The sequence below is a fragment of the Peromyscus leucopus genome, chromosome 4, assembly GCF_004664715.2.
Source record: "Peromyscus leucopus breed LL Stock chromosome 4, UCI_PerLeu_2.1, whole genome shotgun sequence".
NCBI lineage: Eukaryota > Metazoa > Chordata > Mammalia > Rodentia > Cricetidae > Peromyscus > Peromyscus leucopus.
The window spans coordinates 53,728,407-53,753,661 of record NC_051066.1 but is presented as its reverse complement, the minus strand read 5'-3'; the positions used below and the strand labels follow the sequence as shown (position 1 = coordinate 53,753,661).

Sequence of the window (25,255 nt, the reverse complement as noted above, 5' to 3'; positions counted from 1 at the left end):
AAAACCAAAAAAGAAAAAAAAAAAAAGAATAGAATCACTAGTGATAATTATGTGTACATTTATTTTTTTATATAATTTACTTTCAGAACCACCTGGTCCACCAACCAATTTCAAAGTGGTTGACACAACCAGAAACTCCATAACTCTCGCCTGGGGAAAACCAGTCTACGACGGCGGTGCACCAATAATCGGATACGTTGTCGAAATGAGACCCAAAATAGCAGATGCCTCCCCGGACGAGGGCTGGAAAAGGTGTAATGCTGCCGCTCAGCTGGTCCGCATGGAATTCACAGTCACCAGTTTGGATGAGAACCAGGAGTATGAGTTCCGGGTGTGTGCCCAAAATCAAGTCGGCATTGGGCGCCCTGCAGAACTAAAGGAAGCCGTCAAACCCAAGGAAATTCTAGGTGAGGCTTCTCTTTAGTGGTGGGTACCCATCCACATCCATTCCCATGGGGCTCCCTCATGTCTGAAGAGTAAACTAATGTCTCTGATGTCATCTGCAGAGCCTCCGGAGATCGACTTGGATGCCAGCATGAGAAAACTGGTCGTAGTGAGAGCAGGCTGCCCTATTCGACTATTCGCAATAGTGAGAGGACGCCCTGCCCCCAAAGTCACGTGGCGCAAAGTGGGTATTGACAATGTGGTCAGAAAAGGACAAGTCGATCTGGTAGACACCATGGCCTTCCTTGTCATCCCCAATTCTACCCGCGATGACTCGGGAAAATACTCCTTGACCCTTGTGAACCCGGCAGGAGAAAAGGCTGTTTTCGTGAATGTGAAAGTACTAGGTATGTCATCCAAAAGCTCATTGTTTTCCCTGCTCCCAAAACAGATGAGTTAATCAGAATGCTGATGAGACACGTGTTCTGAGTCTGTGGCTCTTTGCAGATACGCCTGGACCTGTGTCTGATTTAAAAGTTTCGGATGTCACTAAAACATCATGCCACGTGTCCTGGGCCCCTCCTGAAAATGATGGCGGGAGCCAAGTGACACATTACATTGTGGAGAAACGTGAGGCAGAAAGAAAAACATGGTCAACAGTTACACCCGAAGTGAAGAAGACAAGCTTCAACGTAACCAACCTTGTCCCCGGAAACGAGTATTTCTTCCGAGTAACCGCTGTCAATGAATACGGCCCTGGTGTCCCAACAGATGTTCCCAAACCTGTGCTTGCCTCAGATCCTCTCAGTAAGCCATCTCCTTTCTTTCTCCTTTCAACTCTAGTCATCTAGTTTATCAAGGTCAAGAGATCAATATGATTATAATCCACTGGGTCAAGGTCAAGAGATCAATATGATTATAATCTCCTGGAAGGAACTTGATTTATGAAAGCCCACAGTGCAGTAAATATCTAACTCCCCCAGATAAAACTCATGTTAGTTGCTTCATGTTCTACTTTATTTTCAAGATGTTGAACTACACATCCCATACACTTTAGTACAAAGGTCAGACTGAAACTCTTACATTAACAAAGGGGATTATAAAGTTACCTAATTTTCTAAATTATGTTCTTTTTCTAGGTGAGCCGGATCCTCCAAGAAAACTTGAAGTGACAGAAATGACAAAGAACAGCGCCACACTGGCCTGGTTACCTCCCTTGCGTGACGGGGGTGCTAAAATTGATGGCTATATCATTAGTTACAGAGAGGAAGACCAGCCTGCAGATCGCTGGACAGAGTACTCGGTGGTCAAAGACCTCAGCCTTATCGTCACTGGCCTAAAGGAAGGAAAGAAATACAAATTTAGAGTTGCGGCCAGAAATGCTGTTGGAGTCAGCCTGCCAAGAGAAGCTGAAGGGGTCTACGAAGCCAAAGAACAGCTGTGTACGTTGTTTTTATTTTCTGTGTGTGGATGTGTGCTTGAGTGAATATCTGTTCCTCCTGTCTGGCTCTTCTGAGTAGTAGTTTCTAAATACTAAATAATTGTGTTTATCTTTGTAAGTAGTCACTGCTTCCTTTATACCATGTGATGAAAAGCTCGTTTGGGTCAACATTTCTCCTTGAATTATCAAGTTCTGTGCACACAGAATAGGAAACTGTACCTAGGCTTATGTAGGCTATATCTGATATTTTCTATCACATTTAAGAATTTTTAAAAAATATTGGTAGCTTGGTCGTCTTGTGGATGTCCTAACAATGGGAACAGGGGCTGTCTCTGACTCTTTTCAGGCTTTTGGGACCCTACTCCTCATACTGGGTCACCTTGCCCAGCCTTAATACATGGGAAGGTGCTTAGTCTTACTGCAACTTGATATGTCACATGCCATGTTGATACTCACAGGAGACTAGCCCTTTCCAGAACAGAAACAGAGGGGTGGATTGGGGGATGGGAACAGAAACAGGAAGTAGAGACTGAGAGGAGAGGGGAGGAGGGAGGGGAAATGGTAGCCGGGATGTAATGTAAATAATTATTTTATTTTAAAATTTTCAATTACAAAAAACTGGTTATAAATTCAATCATTAATTTGAAACACCAAGTGAGCTATAACCCACAATCTAAAAAAAAAAAACGAAAACAGAAAAATTCCCCACCTAAGAAAATGGGTTTTGTTTCCACCCTCAGTGCCGCCAAAGATCCTCATGCCCGAGCAAATCACCATTAAAGCCGGGAAGAAGCTCCGCGTGGAAGCTCATGTGTACGGCAAGCCCAACCCGATCTGTAAATGGAAGAAAGGGGATGATGAAGTTGTCACATCCAGCCACCTGGCCATCCATAAAGCAGACAGTTCTTCGGTTCTGATCATAAAGGATGTCACCAGGAAAGACAGTGGTTACTATAGCCTCACAGCAGAGAACAGCTCCGGGACAGACACTCAGAAAATCAAAGTTACAGTCATGGGTAGGTTTCACATGAGATAAGCGGCTATTAAAATGTGGAGATCAGAAAGCTTACTTTTTTTTTTTTAACTATTAAATCTCTGTTCTTACGTTTCTTTCCTCTTGGCTTCTGCAGATGCTCCTGGGCCCCCCCAGCCTCCATTTGACATTTCTGATATAGATGCTGACGCTTGCTCCCTGTCTTGGCACATCCCTCTTGAGGATGGAGGCAGTAACATCACCAATTACATAGTAGAGAAATGTGATGTAAGCCGTGGGGATTGGGTCACAGCTCTAGCTTCAGTCACCAAGACTTCCTGCAGGGTTGGAAAGCTGATCCCTGGACAGGAGTATATCTTCCGGGTCCGTGCTGAAAACAGATTTGGCATTTCCGAACCTCTCACATCTCCAAAGATGCTTGCTAAGTTCCCATTTGGTGAGTGTTTTTGTTGTTGTTGTTGTTGTTGTTGGTGGTGGTGGTGGTGGTGGTGGTGGTGGTGGTGGTGGTGTGTGAGAAAGAGAGAGACAGAGACAGAGAGACAGACAGAGACAGAGATTCTTTGTAGACTATTAGTTTAAAGAAGAAACTGACACTTTCTTGTCTTCATCTCTAGATGTTCCTAGTGAACCAAAAAATGCACGTGTCACTAAGGTCAACAAAGACTGCATATTTGTCGCATGGGACAGACCAGACAGTGATGGAGGAAGCCCCATCACTGGTTACTTGATTGAACGCAAAGAAAGAAACAGTTTGCTCTGGGTGAAAGCCAATGACACTGTTGTCCGGTCAACTGAATATCCTTGTGCTGGCCTCATAGAAGGTCTAGAATATTCATTCAGAATTTATGCCCTAAACAAAGCTGGATCCAGCCCACCTAGCAAACCAACGGAATATGTAACTGCAAGGATGCCAGTAGGTAAGTAACCATTGTTTAGAATTGCAGAGACACATTTAAATCTTTCTTCTGAAAGTTAGCACTTTCATCCTGTAATAGGCTCTAACTCTTACCATGAAAATGTACTACATGTAAATGTATAGGAAGCACTGAAAAGTAGATCCTGGATGGATGGCTGACATTACATGATTGTTACCCTGTTGAACATCACAGGAGCGATGTGTGAGGAGTGTAAACTTATGCTAGTAAGACCAACATTGAGAATATTTCTCTTTGCTTTAGATCCTCCAGGGAAACCTGAAGTTGTTGATGTCACCAAGAACACTGCATCCCTTATCTGGGCCCGTCCGAAGCACGATGGAGGCAGCAAAATTATTGGCTATTTTGTAGAAGCTTGCAAACTTCCTGGTGATAAGTGGGTTCGGTGTAATACTACACCTCACCAGATTCCCCAGGAAGAGTACACAGCTACCGGGTTAGAAGAGAATGCTCAGTACCAATTTAGAGCGATTGCCAAGACTGCTGTGAACATTAGCCAGCCTTCTGAGCCTTCCGACCCAGTGACTATTCTTGCAGAAAATGGTAAGGTTCTATTGCATATTATAACACAGCATCCGTGATGGTCATGTCTCCTGACAAAAACAAACAACTAAATGCATACCTATGGGAAAGGGAAAAGTAAATGATAAGGGGTTTACTTTGTATTCAGCACTAACAATTATACTTATGAAGAATCATAATAAGCAAAACAAAAAGACAGTTTACAAAACTGAGGACTGTAGATTTTAATCATATATATTCACAGAGTGATGACAAAGAAACAATAAAAGGATAGTGCTGAAAGCCTAGTGTTGGAATTGTGGGAATTTACTTTTCTCTATTTGCAGTATTGTCAAATTTCTATATTAAACTTATTTTACTTTCATAATGAGTATGGAGCTTAAAATCAGTGGCTGAGGGAAGAGAGATAAGCAGGAGAGGATGTCAAAGTGTCAGTCGGACAGGAAGAATCAGGTTTGGTGACCATGCATGGTGCCATAATTAATAATACATTATAGATCTCAAGGTTACCAGGAAAGTAGACTGTAGGTGTTCTCAACACTCAATATAAATGTTGACTGAAGAGGTGAAGTAACTGTTGTATGAGTTTACTTGATTGAATCATCCCACAATGCATACTTTCACAAAAATATTGTACACACAAATGTATATAATAATTATTAAATAAAAATAAAGTTGTAGGACTAGGGGTGTAGCTCTGTGGCATAGCACTTGCCTCGCATGTATGAACCTGGGTTCAATCCAAAATATTAAAAGTTCATAGTTAATAACAAGATTAAATCTCATTCATGAAACAAGATCAAATCTCATTCATGAAACAAGTCTGAATTTATCACTGCTATCAGTAATAATTATACAATACAGTTTTGCATGCATTGAGACCTTCAATCTTCTTTCTTTCCAGTTCCTCCCAGGATAGAACTCAGTGTTGAAATGAAGTCTTTGCTCACCGTGAAAGCTGGAACTAATGTCTGCTTGGATGCTACTGTGTTTGGTAAACCAATGCCAACAGTTTCTTGGAAGAAAGATGGCACACCAATAAAGCCAGCAGAAGGCATAAAGATGGCAATGAAGCGGAACTTGTGTACCTTGGAGCTTTTCAGTGTGAACCGGAAGGACTCAGGGGACTATACCATCACAGCCGAAAATTCCAGTGGTTCCAAATCAGCCACCATTAAGCTTAAAGTACTAGGTAATTAAAGCATTTGATTACAATCCCATGTTTCACTTGAGCTGTAAAGTTTATAAGTACATGCCAATGAACTCCTGTAATCCTAACATCTGGAGGGGGACAGGAGGATCAGAAGTTCAAGGTCATGCTCCCCTACTCAGGGAGTGAGTGCTAAACCAGCCTTTTCAACAGATGCCCTGACTCAAGCACAACAATAAACAAAGTATTTCCTGAGAATAAAGCTAATAGTATTACAGAATAATGTTTCTGATCTCTGTAGAGCATTAGTGATCACATATTCCAGCTACCTAGGATTGTGAAAAGTGAGGTGACCTCTAGGGTCACACAGGAACTTGATGACCGTATAAAGAGCGTAGCCCACTCTCTAGACCTCTTCGCCATGTTCATTCCCCTTTTTAGTAAAAGAGTTCACTTTTCTTCTCCATTCTTTCAGATAAACCAGGTCCTCCAGCATCTGTCAAAATCAACAAGATGTATGCAGACCGTGCAATGCTGTCCTGGGAACCTCCTCTGGAGGACGGAGGCTCAGAAATCACCAACTACATCGTGGACAAACGTGAAACAAGCAGGCCCAACTGGGCTCAGGTCTCTGCTACTGTGCCCATCACCAGCTGCACCGTAGAGAAACTTATAGAGGGCCATGAATATCAGTTCCGTATCTGTGCTGAAAACAAGTACGGAGTGGGCGATCCCATCCTCACTGAGCCAGTGATTGCTAAAAACCCATTTGGTAAGAACAGTGTCCAGCAGTTTGCCCTTTACTTTTAAATACTATCCTTTTGCTTAGGAAACTAACTTATCATTCCATCTCTACAGACCCACCTGGACGCTGCGACCCACCTGTCATTAGCAATGTCACCAAAGATCACATGACAGTCAGCTGGAAGGCACCGGCAGATGATGGTGGCTCACCGATCACTGGATACTTGGTTGAAAAGCGGGAAACTCAGGCAGTTAACTGGACTAAAGTCAACAGGAAACCTGTCATAGAAAGAACATTAAAAGCCACGGGTCTCCAGGAAGGCACTGAGTATGAGTTCCGAGTTACCGCTATAAATAAAGCTGGACCTGGCAAACCCAGTGATGCATCCAAAGCCGTTTACGCTCAGGACCCACTGTGTAAGTGTGCTTGAGAGAGTCCCACGCTCTGTGTGCAGCATTAAACAGCCAGAAAGGAAGTTGTCACTGAACCTTTCTGTTGTCATTTGTCCTCAGATCCTCCCGGCCCACCAGCTTTCCCTAAAGTGTATGATACCACCCGTAGCTCTGTGAGTCTCTCATGGGGCAAGCCAGCCTATGATGGAGGGAGCCCCATCATTGGTTATCTTGTGGAAGTAAAGCGAGCTGATTCTGACCACTGGGTGAGGTGCAACTTACCAGAGAAGCTACAGAAAACCCGCTTCGAGGTGACCGGCCTGATGGAAAACACAGAGTATCAGTTCCGAGTGTATGCGGTTAATAAGATTGGGTATAGTGACCCCAGTGATGTGCCGGACAAACACTTCCCCAAGGACATCCTAAGTGAGTACTACCAACAGACGTAGATGAGACTTTCTATCTATCATATTCTAAGAGAGAGAGAAACAACTCTCAGGCAGACGTATCAAGTCCCAGGAGCACAGGTCAGGAGGGGTAGGTGGCCAAATGGAATGAAGATGATAGATGGTTTTCAAAAGAATGTGGGATTTTATTTTAAGAATTAAGAGATTATGTTGTTTTTCTTTTGTTTTTCTTTTTTTTTTGTCATGGCCTATTTATTCTTCTGCTTGTTATTTACTCACCCAAACAACCCTTCAGTAGAGGTATGTAAGTGGAAGGCTCTTTTTTTAAAATGAGGATTTATTTATTATGTATACAGCATTCTCCCTGTATGTCTGTCTGCTCGCCAGAAGAGGGCACCAGATCTCATTATAGATAGTTATGCATTATAGATGGTTGTGAGCCACCATGTCATTGCTGGGAATTGAACTCAGGACCTCTGGAAGAGCAGCCAGTGTTCTTAACCACTGAGCCATCTCTCCAGCCCACAGAAGGCTCTTATAAGTCCCTTTCTTCTATTCATTTCATCTCCATAACTCCTTCTCACCTTAAAAGGTTTCTCAGAAGTTATATTTATCTATTACATACTTTTCTTTCTACAATGAAATAACAAAGGGAGCCAGAGTATAGGCAGGATGTCTTCACCAAGTGTAAGAAAGAAAAATCAAGGTTGGTGGAAGCATTCTTTGAGCACAGATAGAGGCTTAGATCTGCAGGGTTCATGTGAAGAGGGGTGCAGGTCCTTGAAGGAATACTTGGTTAGGCCAAAAGTGCATTAAAAAATAGATCTTGGGGTCTAGAGAGATGGGTCAGTGCTCACAGGGCATACTGCTCTTCTAGAGGATCTGAGTTTGGATCCCAGCACCTACATCCAGTGGTTTAACAGCTGTCTGTAGCTTCACCTCCAGGGATCCAACACCCATTTCTGGCTCCATGGGCTCTGCACTCACATACACAGACATACACACAAACACATACTTTAAAATGAAAATAAAATGTTTTAAAGAAAAAATGAAAAGATCAATAGAGTACTAAATTATTAAGGATGTTTTTAAAGGACAAGAAATTAGTTTTACAAAGGAAATGTATTTTAGGAATGATAAGGACAGTCTTTAGAAATACATGTGATGCTGACATTTTTACGACTTTAACTTTCTTCACCCCCAAATGAAACAGTTCCACCTGAGGGAGAACTTGATGCCGAGTTAAGAAAAACCCTCATTCTACGTGCCGGAGTCACAATGAGGCTCTACGTGCCAGTAAAAGGACGCCCACCTCCAAAGATTACTTGGTCTAAACCAAATGTCAATCTAAGAGAAAGGATTGGACTGGACATAAAGTCAACTGACTTCGACACTTTCCTACGCTGTGAAAATGTGAACAAATATGATGCGGGAAAATACATCTTAACCTTGGAGAACAGCTGTGGGAAAAAGGAGTACACAATTGTAGTGAAAGTGCTCGGTAAGTCTGTTAAGAAAAGCATCGTGTGTGTTTGGAACCATATTTGTATATTTTGTGAATGTGCTGTTTCTTACTTAACCTCTACCTGTTACTCAGATACGCCTGGACCACCTGTCAATGTGACTGTCAAGGAAGTATCCAAGGACTCTGCATATATCACCTGGGATCCTCCCATTATTGATGGTGGGAGCCCCATCATAAACTATGTGGTTGAGAAACGGGATGCAGAGAGGAAGTCCTGGTCGACAGTGACAACTGAGTGCTCAAAGACGAGCTTCAGAGTCTCTAACTTGGAGGAGGGGAAATCCTACTTCTTCCGAGTGTTTGCTGAAAATGAGTACGGCATCGGTGACCCCGGGGAAACCCGTGACGCTGTCAAAGCTTCTGGTGAGCAATGCACTATGGCCCATCCTGGTGAACCACCACCCACCTTGGTTATCTGGGGCTTAGACTCATCCTTTCTCCTCTTTTAGAAACCCCTGGACCTGTGGTTGACCTGAAGGTGCTGGCCGTCACTAAGTCATCTTGCACCATCGGCTGGAAGAAGCCTCGCAGCGATGGTGGAAGTAGAATTACTGGCTATGTGGTCGATTTCCTGACGGAAGAAAATAAGTGGCAGAGGGTTATGAAATCAATGAGCCTCCAGTACTCCACAAAAGACCTGAAGGAAGGGAAGGAATACACCTTCAGAGTGAGTGCTGAAAATGAAAATGGAGAAGGGACCCCAAGTGAAATCATGGTCGTGGCGAAGGATGATGTTGGTAAGCATCTCCCTACGCATCATCACTTTCTCTTTCCTGTCATCAGAAATGTATGCTGGAGCCCTAACACACTGGCTTACCAAACGAATACCTTTTAAAACTCTAGTGATCCGAGGTGATTGTCTGGTCTTGGTAATTTCAATACAAATAATTTGTCTCCACTTTTTTTATTTTTACAGTGGCTCCTGATCTTGACTTAAAGGATCTACCTGATTTGTGTTACTTGGCTAAAGAAAACAGCAATTTCCGTCTTAAGATCCCCATAAAGGGCAAGCCAGCACCATCGGTGTCTTGGAAGAAGGGGGAAGATCCTCTAGCAACTGACACACGAGTCAGTGTTGAGTCAACTGCAGTTAACACAACTCTTGTAGTATATGACTGCCAAAAATCTGATGCTGGAAAATACACAATCACACTCAAGAATGTTGCTGGCACCAAGGAAGGAACTCTCTCCATAAAGGTTGTTGGCAAGCCTGGCATCCCCACTGGACCAATCAAATTTGATGAAGTCACAGCAGAAGCCATGACCTTGAAGTGGGGCCCTCCAAAGGACGATGGGGGTTCGGAAATCACCAACTATGTACTAGAGAAGAGAGATTCTGTGAATAACAAGTGGGTGACGTGTGCTTCAGCTGTCCAGAAAACCACCTTCAGAGTCACTCGACTTCATGAGGGCATAGAATACACCTTCAGGGTCAGTGCTGAGAACAAATATGGTGTAGGAGAAGGCTTGAAGTCAGAGCCAATTGTTGCCAAGCATCCATTTGGTAAGTGTGTTGAAGTAAAAGAATACAGTGGAATATGGCTTTGCGGAGGAGGTTCCTTCCTGTAAATCTTACCTTATCTGCCTTTCCCTAGATGTGCCTGATGCTCCCCCACCTCCCAATATTGTGGATGTCAGACATGATTCAGTATCTCTAACATGGACAGATCCCAAGAAAACTGGTGGCTCTCCAATTACAGGTATTTAATTTACTGTTATCCTTGGACTTTTATATCAGCGTTCCTTACTAGTACTTTCTTTATAAAATTATCTGCATAGCCAGTAATGCATTTTCTTCCCATATACACAATTAATACTTAATTTCATTGAAAAGCCCCCAATGTAACACTTCATTGACTTTTAGAGCTAATATCTACTGTTTTTCAAAAGAAAAGGCAATAATTATATATATCGCAAGAGGGAAAAAATGACATCATGCCTAGATGATAAAAGTATAGGTAGCAAAGAAGGTTATCCTTTCAATATATCTGCAAAAATAATAACTTGGGTAAAATGTGTGTGAGTGTGTGTTTTAAACTGATCTGTATTAATGTCTATCTGAACTGATATGTTCATGGTCATTTGTAGGGTATCATATCGAATTCAAGAAAGAAACAGCCTTCTATGGAAGAGAGCTAACAAGACTCCTATAAGGATGAAAGATTTCAAAGTGACAGGATTAACTGAAGGTCTTGAATATGAATTCCGAGTTATGGCTATCAATCTAGCAGGAGTGGGCAAGCCAAGCCTGCCATCAGAGCCCGTGGTGGCACTTGATCCCATTGGTAAGCCATTAATAAAGAAGAGCTTAGGGGATTGTGCTATGTGAAGCAAGCATTGGTGGATTGTTTGATGGACTTTCTTTTCTGTTTTAGATCCTCCTGGAAAACCTGAGGTTATTAGTGTGACAAGGAACTCAGTGACTCTCATCTGGACAGAACCCAAATATGATGGCGGTCATAAGTTAACAGGGTACATAGTAGAGAAGAGGGATCTGCCCTCCAAATCTTGGATGAAAGCCAACCACGTTAATGTTCCAGACTGTGCCTTTACTGTAACGGACCTTGTTGAAGGTGGAAAATACGAATTCAGAATCAGAGCCAAGAACACAGCAGGTGCTATCAGCGCTCCATCAGAGAGCACGGGAACCATCATTTGCAAGGATGAGTATGGTAGGTGAAGCTTATATTTTTTCCCAATTAAAAAGCAAAAAAATAAAACCTCCCTCATCTTCTGATGAATTTATTTTTTTTTCCTTTGCAGAGGCACCAACCATTGTCCTTGACCCCACAATTAAAGATGGGCTAACAGTCAAAGCAGGGGAGACCATTGTTTTAAGTGCCATTAGCATTCTTGGCAAACCCCTTCCAAAGTCAAGTTGGTCCAAGGCAGGAAAAGATATCAGACCATCAGATATTGCCCAAATAACTTCAACCCCAACGTCTTCTATGCTGACAGTCAAGTATGCCACAAGAAAAGATGCTGGCGAATACACCATCACTGCTACCAATCCTTTTGGCACGAAGGAGGAACATGTGAAGGTATCAGTCCTTGATGTACCTGGTCCCCCAGGTCCCATTGAAATCAGTAACGTTTCTGCTGAAAAGGCAACACTTACATGGACGCCTCCCTTGGAAGATGGCGGATCACCAATCAAGGCTTATGTCCTTGAAAAGAGAGAAACCAGTCGGCTTTTGTGGACAGTGGTTTCTGAAGATATTCAGGCTTGCAGGCATGTGGTAACCAAACTCATCCAAGGAAACGAATACCTTTTCCGTGTGTCAGCGGTAAACCATTACGGCAAAGGAGAACCTGTTCAGTCGGAGCCTGTCAAAATGGTAGACCGATTTGGTAGGTAGAGCCTGTGGTAGCTGTGGTAGTGGTTACCATGAAAACATTCACAACGCAGCTCAGTACACCAGGAAATTTACCACGACTCTGCTTGTTTTGTAGGTCCCCCTGGCCCTCCTGGAAAACCAGAGATATCAAACATCACTAAGAACACCGCCACCGTCAGTTGGAAGAGACCGACTGATGATGGCGGCAGCGAGATCACAGGATATCATGTTGAGAGGAGGGAAAAGAAAGGCTTGCGATGGGTGAGAGCAACGAAGACTCCAGTTTCTGATCTCAGGTGCAAAGTGACTGGACTACAAGAGGGAAATACCTACGAATTCCGTGTCAGTGCAGAAAACAGAGCGGGGATTGGTCCACCTAGCGACGCCTCAAATCCTGTTCTGATGAAAGATGTCGCATGTGAGTAGTTACCATCTTTCTCAACACTGTTCACTTGAGCCTTCTGACATTTTATATAAAGTGCCCCAAAGCAAAACTCTCACTATACGATTCTGTCTTTGTTTCTTTTGTTCAGATCCTCCAGGACCACCTTCAAATGCGCATGTCACTGACACTACCAAGAAATCCGCTTCTTTGGCATGGGGCAAGCCTCATTATGACGGTGGGCTGGAAATCACTGGTTACATCGTGGAGCATCAAAAAGTAGGAGAGGACGCCTGGGTAAAAGATACGACAGGAACAGCCCTCAGAATCACTCAGTTTGTGGTTCCCGATCTTCAAACCAAAGAGAAATACAATTTTAGAATCAGTGCCATCAATGATGCAGGCGTCGGGGAGCCAGCAGTGATTCCAAATGTTGAAATTGTAGAGAAGGAAATGGCTCCTGATTTTGAGCTGGATGCTGAGCTGCGAAGAACACTTGTGGTCAGGGCAGGACTCAGTATTCGGATTTTTGTGCCAATTAAAGGCCGTCCTGCCCCTGAAGTGACATGGACCAAAGATAACATCAACCTGAAGCACCGAGCCAACATCGAAAACACAGAGTCATTCACTCTTCTCATTATCCCAGAGTGTAACAGATATGACACCGGTAAATTTGTGATGACCATTGAAAACCCAGCTGGGAAGAAAAGTGGCTTTGTCAACGTCAGAGTCCTGGACACACCAGGTCCTGTCCTTAACCTAAGGCCAACAGACATCACAAAGGACAGTGTCACCCTACACTGGGACCTACCTCTGATAGATGGGGGCTCACGGATAACGAACTATATTGTGGAGAAACGCGAAGCAACGAGGAAATCATACTCTACAGTCACCACCAAGTGCCACAAATGTACATACAAAGTAACTGGCTTGACGGAGGGCTGTGAGTACTTCTTCAGAGTGATGGCAGAAAATGAATATGGAATTGGTGAACCAACAGAAACTACAGAGCCAGTAAGAGCCTCTGAAGCACCATTACCCCCAGACAGCCTTAACATTATGGACATAACCAAGAGCACAGTCAGCCTGGCATGGCCCAAGCCCAGGCATGACGGTGGTAGTAAGATCACTGGCTATGTGATTGAAGCCCAGAGGAAAGGGTCTGACCAGTGGACCCACATCTCAACCGTGAAAGGGTTAGAGTGTGTGGTGAGGAATCTAACTGAAGGAGAGGAATATACCTTCCAAGTGATGGCGGTAAACAGCGCAGGCAGAAGCGCCCCTAGAGAAAGCAGGCCTGTCATCGTCAAGGAGCAGACGATGCTTCCAGAGTTGGATCTCCGTGGCATCTATCAGAAGCTAGTCATCGCCAGAGCTGGTGACAACATCAAAGTTGAAATTCCAGTACTTGGGCGACCCAAGCCCACAGTGACATGGAAAAAGGGAGACCAGATTCTTAAACAGACACAGAGAGTTAATGTTGAAAACACAGCAACTTCAACCATCTTAAATATCAATGAGTGTGTTAGAAGCGATAGTGGACCCTACCCATTAACAGCAAAGAACACTGTGGGAGAGGTTGGTGATGTCATAACCATTCAAGTCCATGATATCCCGGGACCACCTACAGGACCAATAAAATTTGATGAAGTTTCATCTGACTTCGTAACCTTCTCTTGGGAGCCGCCGGAAAATGATGGAGGTGTACCAATCAGCAACTACGTAGTAGAAATGAGGCAGACAGACAGTACTACGTGGGTAGAGTTAGCAACAACTGTTATCCGTACTACCTACAAAGCCACTCGCCTGACTACTGGAGTCGAGTATCAGTTCCGTGTAAGAGCGCAAAACAGATACGGAGTTGGACCTGGCATCACATCTGCATCCGTAGTTGCTAACTATCCATTTAAGGTGCCTGGGCCTCCTGGCACCCCTCAGGTTACTGCAGTCACCAAAGACTCGATGACGATTAGCTGGCATGAACCCCTTTCTGATGGTGGGAGCCCCATTTTAGGATATCACATCGAAAGGAAAGAACGAAATGGCATTCTCTGGCAGACCGTGAGCAAAGCGTTAGTACCAGGCAATATTTTCAAGTCAACTGGACTTACAGACGGCATTGCTTACGAATTCCGAGTGATTGCAGAAAACATGGCAGGCAAGAGCAAACCCAGCAAGCCATCTGAGCCTGTGTTTGCTTTGGATCCCATTGACCCCCCTGGGAAACCAGTGCCTCTAAACATTACTAGACACACAGTGACCCTCAAGTGGGCGAAGCCGGAGTATACCGGAGGCTTTAAAATTACTAGTTACGTGGTCGAAAAGAGGGACCTTCCTAATGGACGGTGGCTGAAGGCCAACTTCAGCAACATCTTAGAAAACGAATTTACGGTCAGTGGCCTAACTGAAGATGCTGCATACGAGTTCCGTGTGATTGCCAAAAACGCTGCTGGGGCCGTCAGTCCGCCATCGGAGCCGTCGGACGCCATCACATGCAGGGATGACCTGGAAGCGCCACGAATCATGGTGGATGTTAAATTTAAGGATACGATCACGTTAAAAGCTGGGGAAGCATTCAAGCTAGAAGCCGACGTTTCAGGTCGCCCGCCTCCAACAATGGAATGGACTAAAGACGGAAAGGAGCTTGAAGGCACAGGAAAATTGGAAATAAAAATTGCAGACTTCTCCACTCACCTGATAAACAAGGATTCATCCAGAACGGACAGCGGGGCTTTCATCCTGACAGCCACTAATCCCGGTGGCTTTGCCAAGCACATTTTCAATGTCAAAGTTCTTGATAGGCCAGGACCACCTGAAGGACCTTTAGCTGTGTCTGATGTGACATCAGAAAAGTGTGTGCTGTCATGGTTGCCTCCGCTGGATGACGGAGGTGCCAAAATCGATCATTACATAGTACAGAAACGGGAAACCAGCAGGTTGGCATGGACAAACGTTGCCACCGAAGTCCAAGTAACAAAGCTGAAGGTCACTAAGCTCCTGAAAGGCAATGAATACATATTCCGTGTCATGGCCGTAAATAAATACGGAGTTGGAGAGCCGCTAGAATCGGAGCCTGTGCTTGCAGTGGATCCTTATGGACCACCTGACCCACCCAAGAACCCTGAAGTTACAACTATCACCAAAGACTCCATGGTTGTCTGCTGGAACCATCCTGACTCTGATGGTGGAAGTGAAATCATCAATTACATTGTGGAACGGCGTGATAAAGCCGGCCAGCGCTGGGTGAAATGCAACAAAAAGACTCTCACTGACTTAAGATATAAAGTGTCTGGACTGACAGAAGGACATGAGTATGAATTCAGAATTATGGCAGAAAATGCAGCTGGAATTAGTGCACCAAGTGCTACCAGCCCGTTTTATAAAGCTTGTGACACTGTGTTTAAACCTGGCCCACCAGGTAACCCGCGTGTCCTAGATACAAGCAGGTCCTCCATTTCAATTGCATGGAATAAACCTATCTATGATGGAGGTTCAGAAATCACTGGGTATATGGTCGAGATTGCCCTGCCTGAAGAAGATGAATGGCAGGTTGTCACTCCCCCAGCTGGGCTCAAGGCAACTTCCTATACCATCACCAACCTCATAGAGAATCAGGAATATAAAATCCGCATCTATGCCATGAATTCCGAAGGCCTTGGCGAACCTGCCCTTGTTCCCGGGACACCAAAGGCAGAAGAAAGAATGCTTCCTCCTGAGATCGAGCTCGATGCTGACTTACGCAAAGTTGTCACTATAAGAGCCTGTTGCACCCTGAGACTCTTTGTTCCCATCAAAGGGAGACCGGCACCCGAGGTCAAGTGGGCCCGAGAGCATGGAGAGTCTTTGGACAAAGCTAGCATTGAATCCACAAGCTCTTATACCCTGCTTATTGTTGGAAATGTTAACAGATTCGACAGTGGCAAGTACATACTAACTGTAGAAAACAGCTCAGGCAGTAAGTCTGCGTTTGTCAATGTCAGAGTGTTAGATACACCAGGCCCTCCGCAGAATCTAAAGATAAAGGAGGTCACAAAGACATCTGTCACGTTGACGTGGGAGCCTCCTCTCCTTGATGGAGGCTCAAAAATAAAGAACTATATTGTGGAAAAGCGAGAATCCACAAGAAAGGCATATTCGACCGTGGCAACCAATTGCCATAAGACTTCCTGGAAAGTAGACCAGCTTCAAGAAGGCTGCAGTTACTATTTCCGGGTTCTGGCTGAAAATGAATACGGCATCGGACTTCCTGCTGAAACAGCTGAGTCTGTGAAAGCATCGGAACGACCTCTTCCTCCAGGGAAAATAACTTTGATGGACGTCACAAGAAACAGTGTGTCTCTCTCTTGGGAGAAGCCAGAACATGACGGAGGCAGCCGAATCCTTGGCTACATCGTAGAGATGCAGAGCAAAGGCAGTGATAAATGGGCCACGTGTGCCACGGTGAAAGTCACGGAAGCTACCATCACAGGATTGATTCAGGGTGAAGAATACTCTTTCCGTGTCTCGGCTCAGAATGAAAAGGGCATCAGTGACCCCAGACAACTGAGCGTCCCAGTCATCGCTAAAGACCTTGTTATTCCACCAGCCTTCAAACTCCTCTTCAATACTTTCACGGTATTGGCAGGTGAAGACCTGAAAATCGATGTGCCATTCATTGGACGCCCAACACCAGCCGTCACGTGGCATAAAGATGATGTGCCGCTGAAGCAAACCACTCGAGTAAATGCAGAGAGCACAGAGAACAACTCCCTACTGACAATAAAGGAAGCCTGCCGAGAAGACGTTGGCCATTACACAGTTAAGCTGACTAACTCAGCAGGTGAAGCTACAGAAACCCTTAATGTCATTGTTCTTGACAAACCCGGGCCTCCAACTGGGCCAGTTAAAATGGATGAAGTGACAGCAGACAGTATTACTCTTTCCTGGGAGCCTCCCAAGTATGATGGAGGAAGTTCTATCAATAACTACATCGTAGAGAAGCGGGACACAGTCCACAACCACCTGGCAGATTGTGTCGGCGACCGTTGCAAGAACCACCATAAAGGCCTGCAGACTAAAGACTGGGTGTGAATATCAGTTCAGAATTGCTGCTGAAAACAGGTATGGGAAGAGTACCTACCTCAATTCAGAGCCTGTTATTGCCCAGTACCCATTCAAAGTGCCAGGTCCACCTGGCACACCATTCGTCACGCTGGCCTCCAAAGACAGCATGGAGGTGCAATGGCATGAGCCAGTCAGTGATGGTGGGAGCAGAGTCATTGGCTACCATCTAGAGCGCAAGGAAAGAAACAGCATCCTCTGGGTCAAGCTGAACAAAACTCCTATTCCCCAAACCAAGTTCAAGACAACTGGCCTCGAAGAAGGCATTGAATATGAATTCAGAGTGTCTGCAGAGAACATTGTAGGCATTGGCAAGCCAAGTAAACCATCAGAGTGTTATGTAGCTCGTGACCCATGTGATCCACCAGGAAGGCCAGAGGCGATCATTGTCACACGGAATTCTGTGACTCTTCAGTGGAAGAAACCCACCTATGATGGTGGAAGCAAGATCACTGGTTATGTTGTTGAGAAGAAAGAATTACCTGACGGCCGCTGGATGAAAGCCAGCTTTACGAATATCATTGACACCCAGTTTGAGGTAACTGGCCTCATCGAAGATCACCGGTATGAATTCCGGGTGATCGCTCGAAACGCTGCAGGAGTATTCAGCGAGCCCTCAGAAAGCACTGGAGCAATAACAGCAAGAGATGAGGTCGAGCCCCCAAGAATAAGCATGGACCCCAAATACAAAGACACAGTTGTGGTTCATGCTGGCGAGTCATTCAAGGTTGATGCAGATATATTTGGCAAGCCAATACCAACCACTCAGTGGGTCAAAGGCGACCAGGAACTTTCCAGCACGGCTCGGTTAGAAATAAAGAGCACTGACTTTGCCACCAGCCTCAGTGTCAAAGACGCAGTACGTGTTGACAGTGGCAATTACATCCTGAAGGCCAAAAACGTTGCCGGAGAGAGATCGGTGACTGTGAGTGTCAAAGTTCTGGATAGACCAGGACCACCTGAGGGACCTGTTGCTATATCAGGGGTTACAGCAGAAAAATGTACACTAGCCTGGAAACCCCCACTTCAGGATGGTGGTAGTGATATCACAAATTACATCGTGGAAAGGCGAGAAACCAGCCGCCTGGTCTGGACTCTGGTTGATGCCAATGTGCAAACTCTCAGCTGCAAAGTCACAAAGCTTCTTGAAGGCAATGAGTATATTTTCCGTATTATGGCTGTGAACAAATACGGTGTTGGTGAACCTCTCGAGTCTGAGCCATTAATTGCCAAGAATCCATTTGTAGTCCCAGATGCACCCAAAGCTCCAGAAGTTACAGCTGTGACCAAAGACTCAATGATTGTTGTGTGGGAAAGGCCAGCATCTGATGGTGGCAGTGAAATTCTAGGATACGTTCTAGAGAAAAGGGACAAAGAAGGCATAAGATGGACAAGATGCCACAAGCGTCTGATTGGAGAACTGCGCTTGAGAGTAACTGGACTCATAGAAAATCACAATTATGAATTCAGAGTCTCAGCCGAAAATGCTGCTGGACTTAGTGAACCAAGCCCCCCTTCTGCTTACCAGAAAGCTTGTGACCCCATTTATAAGCCAGGCCCTCCAAACAACCCCAAAGTCATGGATGTTACCAGATCTTCAGTTTTCCTTTCTTGGAGCAAGCCTATATACGACGGTGGCTGTGAAATCCAAGGATACATTGTTGAAAAGTGTGACGTGAGTGTTGGTGAATGGACAATGTGTACACCACCAACTGGAATCAATAAAACCAACCTAGAAGTAGAGAAGCTGTTGGAAAAGCATGAATACAACTTCCGGATCTGCGCCATTAATAAAGCTGGAGTTGGGGAGCATGCTGACGTCCCGGGACCTGTAATGGTTGAAGAAAAGCTTGAAGCACCAGATATAGATCTTGACCTTGAACTAAGGAAGGTTATTAATATAAGGGCAGGCGGCTCCTTAAGGTTGTTTGTTCCTATAAAAGGTCGTCCTACACCGGAAGTGAAGTGGGGGAAGGTAGACGGCGACATCCGAGATGCGGCTATAATTGACGTCACAAGCAGTTTCACCTCTCTTGTTCTTGACAATGTCAATCGATACGATAGTGGGAAATACACGCTCACATTAGAAAACAGCAGTGGAACGAAATCTGCCTTTGTGACTGTGAGGGTTCTGGACACCCCCAGCCCACCTGTCAACCTGAAAGTCACAGAAATCACCAAAGACTCGGTATCGATTACATGGGAACCTCCTTTGTTGGATGGAGGATCAAAAATTAAAAATTACATTGTTGAGAAACGCGAAGCCACAAGAAAATCATATGCTGCCGTTGTAACAAACTGCCATAAGAATTCTTGGAAAATTGAACAACTCCAAGAAGGCTGCAGTTACTACTTCCGAGTCACCGCTGAGAACGAATATGGTATTGGCCTTCCCGCCCGCACTGCAGATCCAATCAAGGTTGCAGAAGTCCCACAACCTCCAGGGAAAATCAATGTGGATGATGTCACCAGAAACAGTGTCTCTCTGAGTTGGACAAAGCCTGAACATGACGGTGGCAGTAAAATCATTCAGTATATTGTAGAAATGCAAGCTAAAAACACTGATAAGTGGTCAGAGTGCGCTAGGGTGAAGTCCCTTGAAGCGGTCATCACCAACTTAACTCAAGGAGAAGAATATCTTTTTAGAGTTGTTGCTGTAAATGAAAAAGGAAGAAGTGACCCGAGATCCCTTGCAGTTCCAATAGTTGCCAAAGATCTGGTCATCGAGCCAGATGTAAGACCAGCATTCAGCAGTTACAGTGTACAGGTTGGGCAAGATTTGAAAGTAGAAGTACCAATTTCTGGACGTCCTAAACCAACCATTTCCTGGACTAAAGACGGGGTGCCACTGAAGCAGACCACAAGAATCAATGTTACCGACTCCCTTGACCTCACCACACTCAGTATTAAAGAAACTCATAAGGACGATGGTGGACAGTACGGAATCACAGTTGCCAATGTTGTTGGTCAGAAAACAGCAGCCATTGAAATTATAACTCTAGATAAACCTGATCCTCCAAAAGGGCCTGTTAAATTTGATGAAGTCAGTGCTGAGAGTATTACATTATCCTGGAACCCTCCCTTATACACAGGGGGTTGCCAAATAACCAATTACATTGTTCAGAAAAGAGATACAACCACCACAGTATGGGATGTCGTCTCTGCTACTGTTGCCAGAACTACACTCAAAGTAACCAAACTGAAAACTGGTACAGAATACCAATTCAGAATATTTGCCGAAAACCGATATGGACAAAGCTTTGCTTTAGAGTCTGAACCAATTGTAGCTCAATATCCCTACAAAGAACCAGGCCCTCCAGGAACACCATTTGTCACAGCCATCTCCAAAGACTCTATGGTTGTACAATGGCATGAACCCATCAATAATGGTGGAAGCCCAGTCATAGGTTACCACCTGGAGAGAAAGGAAAGGAATAGTATTCTGTGGACGAAAGTCAACAAGACTATCATTCATGACACCCAGTTTAAAGCACTGAACCTTGAAGAAGGCATTGAATATGAATTTAGAGTCTATGCTGAAAATATTGTTGGTGTAGGCAAGGCAAGCAAGAACTCAGAATGCTATGTAGCCCGAGACCCCTGTGATCCACCAGGAACCCCAGAAGCAGTAATAGTTAAGAGGAATGAGATCACATTACAGTGGACCAAACCTGTGTATGATGGTGGAAGTATGATTACAGGTTACATCGTAGAGAAACGTGATCTACCTGAGGGTCGCTGGATGAAAGCCAGTTTTACAAATGTCATTGAAACTCAGTTCACTGTGTCGGGTCTTACCGAGGATCAAAGATATGAATTCAGAGTCATTGCAAAGAACGCAGCTGGTGCAATAAGTAAGCCCTCTGATAGCACCGGACCAATAACTGCCAAGGATGAAGTTGAACTGCCACGGATTTCCATGGATCCAAAATTCAGAGACACAATCGTGGTAAATGCCGGAGAAACATTCAGACTTGAAGCTGATGTCCATGGGAAGCCCCTACCCACCATTGAGTGGTTAAGAGGAGATAAGGAAATTGAAGAATCTGCTAGATGTGAAATAAAGAACACAGATTTCAAAGCTTTACTCATTGTAAAAGATGCCATTCGAATTGATGGTGGACAGTATATTTTGAGAGCCTCTAATGTTGCCGGTTCTAAGTCATTCCCAGTAAATGTGAAAGTGCTAGATAGGCCAGGACCTCCCGAAGGGCCCGTTCAGGTTACTGGGGTCACGTGTGAAAAATGCACTCTGGCATGGTCTCCACCACTTCAAGATGGTGGCAGTGACATTTCTCACTATGTCGTTGAGAAGCGGGAAACGAGTCGACTCGCATGGACTGTGGTCGCTTCAGAAGTTGTGACTAACTCTCTGAAAGTTACTAAGCTCTTGGAGGGGAATGAATATATTTTCAGAATAATGGCTGTCAACAAGTACGGTGTTGGAGAGCCTTTGGAATCTGCACCAGTACTCATGAAAAATCCATTTGTGCTTCCTGGACCACCAAAGAGCTTGGAAGTCACAAACATTGCAAAGGACTCCATGACAGTCTGCTGGAATCGGCCAGACAGTGATGGCGGAAGTGAGATTATTGGTTACATCGTGGAGAAAAGAGACAGGAGTGGCATTCGGTGGATAAAATGCAACAAACGCCGCATTACAGATTTGCGGCTCAGGGTAACAGGATTAACAGAAGATCATGAATATGAATTCAGAGTCTCTGCAGAAAACGCTGCTGGAGTTGGAGAACCAAGTCCGGCTACCATGTACTATAAGGCTTGTGATCCTGTGTTCAAACCTGGCCCACCCACCAATGCACACATTGTAGACACCACTAAAAATTCAATCACACTTGCCTGGAGCAAACCTATCTATGATGGTGGCAGTGAGATCCTGGGCTACATTGTAGAAATCTGTAAAGCAGATGAAGAAGAATGGCAAATAGTTACCCCACAGACTGGTCTGAGGGTCACTCGATTTGAAATTTCCAAACTCACTGAACACCAAGAATATAAAATACGAGTTTGTGCCCTCAACAAAGTTGGTTTAGGCGAGGCCGCCTCAGTTCCTGGTACTGTGAAACCGGAAGATAAACTTGAAGCTCCGGAACTGGACCTTGACTCTGAGTTAAGAAAAGGAATTGTTGTAAGAGCCGGTGGATCTGCCAGAATCCACATTCCATTCAAAGGCCGTCCAACACCTGAGATCACTTGGTCTAAAGAGGAAGGTGAATTCACAGATAAGGTCCAAATAGAGAAAGGAACAAACTTCACCCAACTCTCAATAGATAACTGTGACAGAAACGACGCAGGAAAATACATCCTCAAGTTGGAGAACAGCAGCGGATCCAAGTCCGCTTTTGTAACTGTGAAAGTACTTGACACCCCAGGACCCCCACAGAATTTAACTGTCAAGGAAGTGAGAAAAGACTCTGTCCTTCTGGTATGGGAACCACCTCTCATTGACGGTGGGGCAAAGGTCAAGAACTATGTAATTGATAAGCGCGAGTCAACCCGAAAAGCCTATGCTAATGTGAGTAGCAAATGCAACAAAACAAGCTTTAAAGTGGAGAATCTGACTGAAGGAGCCATCTATTACTTTAGAGTCATGGCCGAGAATGAATTTGGAGTTGGTGTGCCTGCAGAAACCTCGGATGCTGTGAAAGCTTCTGAACCTCCTTCCCCACCAGGAAAGGTAACACTCACGGACGTGTCCCAAACTAGCGCATCACTTATGTGGGAGAAACCTGAACATGACGGTGGCAGCAGAGTCCTGGGGTATGTGGTTGAAATGCAGCCCAAAGGAACAGAAAAATGGAGTGTCGTGGCTGAATCCAAAGTCTGTAGTGCAGTTGTTACTGGTCTGAGCTCTGGACAAGAATATCAGTTCCGGGTCAAAGCTTACAACGAGAAGGGGAAAAGTGATCCAAGAGTGCTCGGCGTTCCTGTCATAGCCAAGGACTTGACTATACAGCCTAGTTTCAAGCTGCCGTTTAATACATACAGTGTCCAGGCGGGAGAGGATCTGAAAATAGAAATTCCAGTCATAGGCCGACCAAGACCGAAAATTTCTTGGGTCAAAGATGGTGAGCCTCTTAAACAGACCACAAGAGTAAATGTTGAAGAAACAGCTACTTCAACTATTTTACACATTAAAGAAAGTAGCAAAGATGACTTTGGCAAATACAGTGTCACAGCAACAAACAGCGCGGGCACGGCAATGGAAAACCTCAGCATTATTGTTCTGGAAAAGCCTGGCCCTCCCGTGGGACCAGTGAAGTTTGATGAAGTCAGTGCAGACTTTGTGGTCATATCCTGGGAACCACCGGCCTATACTGGTGGATGCCAGATAAGCAACTACATTGTGGAGAAGCGAGACACTACCACCACCAACTGGCAGATGGTGTCGGCAACAGTTGCCAGAACAACCATTAAAATAGGCAAACTGAAAACAGGCACTGAATACCAGTTTAGGATTTTTGCTGAGAACAGGTATGGAAAAAGTGCCCCCTTGGACTCTAAACCGGTTGTTGTACAATATCCATTTAAAGAACCCGGACCCCCTGGGACCCCTTTTGTGACATCTGTCTCGAAAGATCAAATGCTTGTGCAATGGCATGAGCCAGTTAATGACGGGGGTAGCAAGGTTATTGGCTACCATCTTGAACAGAAGGAAAAGAATAGCATTCTGTGGGTCAAGTTGAATAAAATCCCCATCCAAGATACCAAATTCAAAACAACTGGGCTTGATGAAGGACTCGAGTATGAGTTCAGGGTTTCGGCTGAGAACATTGTGGGCATTGGCAAGCCCAGCAAAGTGTCAGAGTGCTACGTTGCGCGTGACCCATGTGATCCACCCGGCCGTCCTGAAGCCATTGTTATCACGAGAAATAGTGTCACGCTGAAATGGAAGAAGCCTGCTTATGACGGTGGAAGCAAGATCACTGGTTATATCATAGAGAAGAAAGACCTACCTGATGGCCGATGGATGAAAGCCAGCTTCACCAATGTTGTAGAAACTGAATTTGCAGTGACTGGGCTTGTAGAAGACCAAAGATATGAATTTAGAGTAATCGCAAGAAATGCGGCTGGCAACTTCAGTGAGCCATCTGAGAGCAGTGGCGCCATCACCGCAAGGGATGAAATTGATGCACCAAGCGCCTCCCTGGATCCGAAATACAGAGATGTTATCGTTGTTCGTGCAGGAGAGACCTTTGTTCTCGAAGCTGACATCCGAGGTAAACCGATACCTGATATCGTTTGGTCAAAAGATGGGAACGAACTCGAAGAAACAGCCGCTCGGATGGAAATTAAATCTACTCTCCAGAAAACAACTCTCATTGTCAAAGACTGCATCCGTACTGATGGAGGGCAGTATACCTTGAAACTCAGCAACGTCGGTGGCACCAAGACCATACCTATCACTGTCAAGGTGCTGGATAGGCCAGGGCCTCCTGAAGGACCTCTGAAAGTCACTGGAGTCACAGCCGAAAAGTGTTACCTGGCCTGGAACCCACCTTTGCAGGACGGTGGTGCTAGTATTTCACATTACATCATTGAAAAGAGAGAAACAAGCAGACTCTCCTGGACCCAGGTTTCAACTGAGGTACAGGCCCTTAACTACAAAGTCACTAAATTACTTCCTGGGAATGAGTACATTTTCCGGGTTATGGCAGTGAATAAATATGGAATTGGAGAGCCCCTGGAATCTGAGCCTGTGATAGCCTGTAATCCTTATAAGCTTCCAGGCCCTCCTTCAACACCTGAGGCCTCAGCAATCACCAAAGACTCCATGGTACTAACGTGGACCCGTCCAGTGGATGATGGAGGTGCTGAAATTGAGGGGTACATCCTTGAAAAGCGAGATAAGGAAGGAATAAGATGGACCAAGTGTAACAAGAAAACATTAACAGATCTTCGGTTCAGGGTAACTGGCCTCA

General features: G+C 44.9%; 1 protein-coding gene across 1 annotated transcript in view; it reads left to right on the top strand.

Annotated features, from left to right (window-relative positions):
* Ttn (titin) overlaps nt 1–25,255 on the top strand; it is a 274,219-nt gene that overhangs the window by 211,796 nt on the left and 37,168 nt on the right. Inside the window, 24 exon segments of the mRNA XM_037204900.1 lie at nt 87–407; nt 507–791; nt 892–1,191; nt 1,524–1,826; nt 2,566–2,841; nt 2,956–3,255; nt 3,434–3,736; nt 3,998–4,297; nt 5,181–5,468; nt 5,902–6,198; nt 6,285–6,587; nt 6,684–6,989; nt 8,184–8,471; nt 8,568–8,858; nt 8,945–9,232; nt 9,412–9,999; nt 10,091–10,195; nt 10,584–10,598; nt 10,601–10,780; nt 10,871–11,167; nt 11,259–11,846; nt 11,949–12,251; nt 12,367–17,204; nt 17,206–25,255. Of these exon segments, the coding sequence (XP_037060795.1) occupies nt 87–407; nt 507–791; nt 892–1,191; nt 1,524–1,826; nt 2,566–2,841; nt 2,956–3,255; nt 3,434–3,736; nt 3,998–4,297; nt 5,181–5,468; nt 5,902–6,198; nt 6,285–6,587; nt 6,684–6,989; nt 8,184–8,471; nt 8,568–8,858; nt 8,945–9,232; nt 9,412–9,999; nt 10,091–10,195; nt 10,584–10,598; nt 10,601–10,780; nt 10,871–11,167; nt 11,259–11,846; nt 11,949–12,251; nt 12,367–17,204; nt 17,206–25,255 (19,413 nt within the window).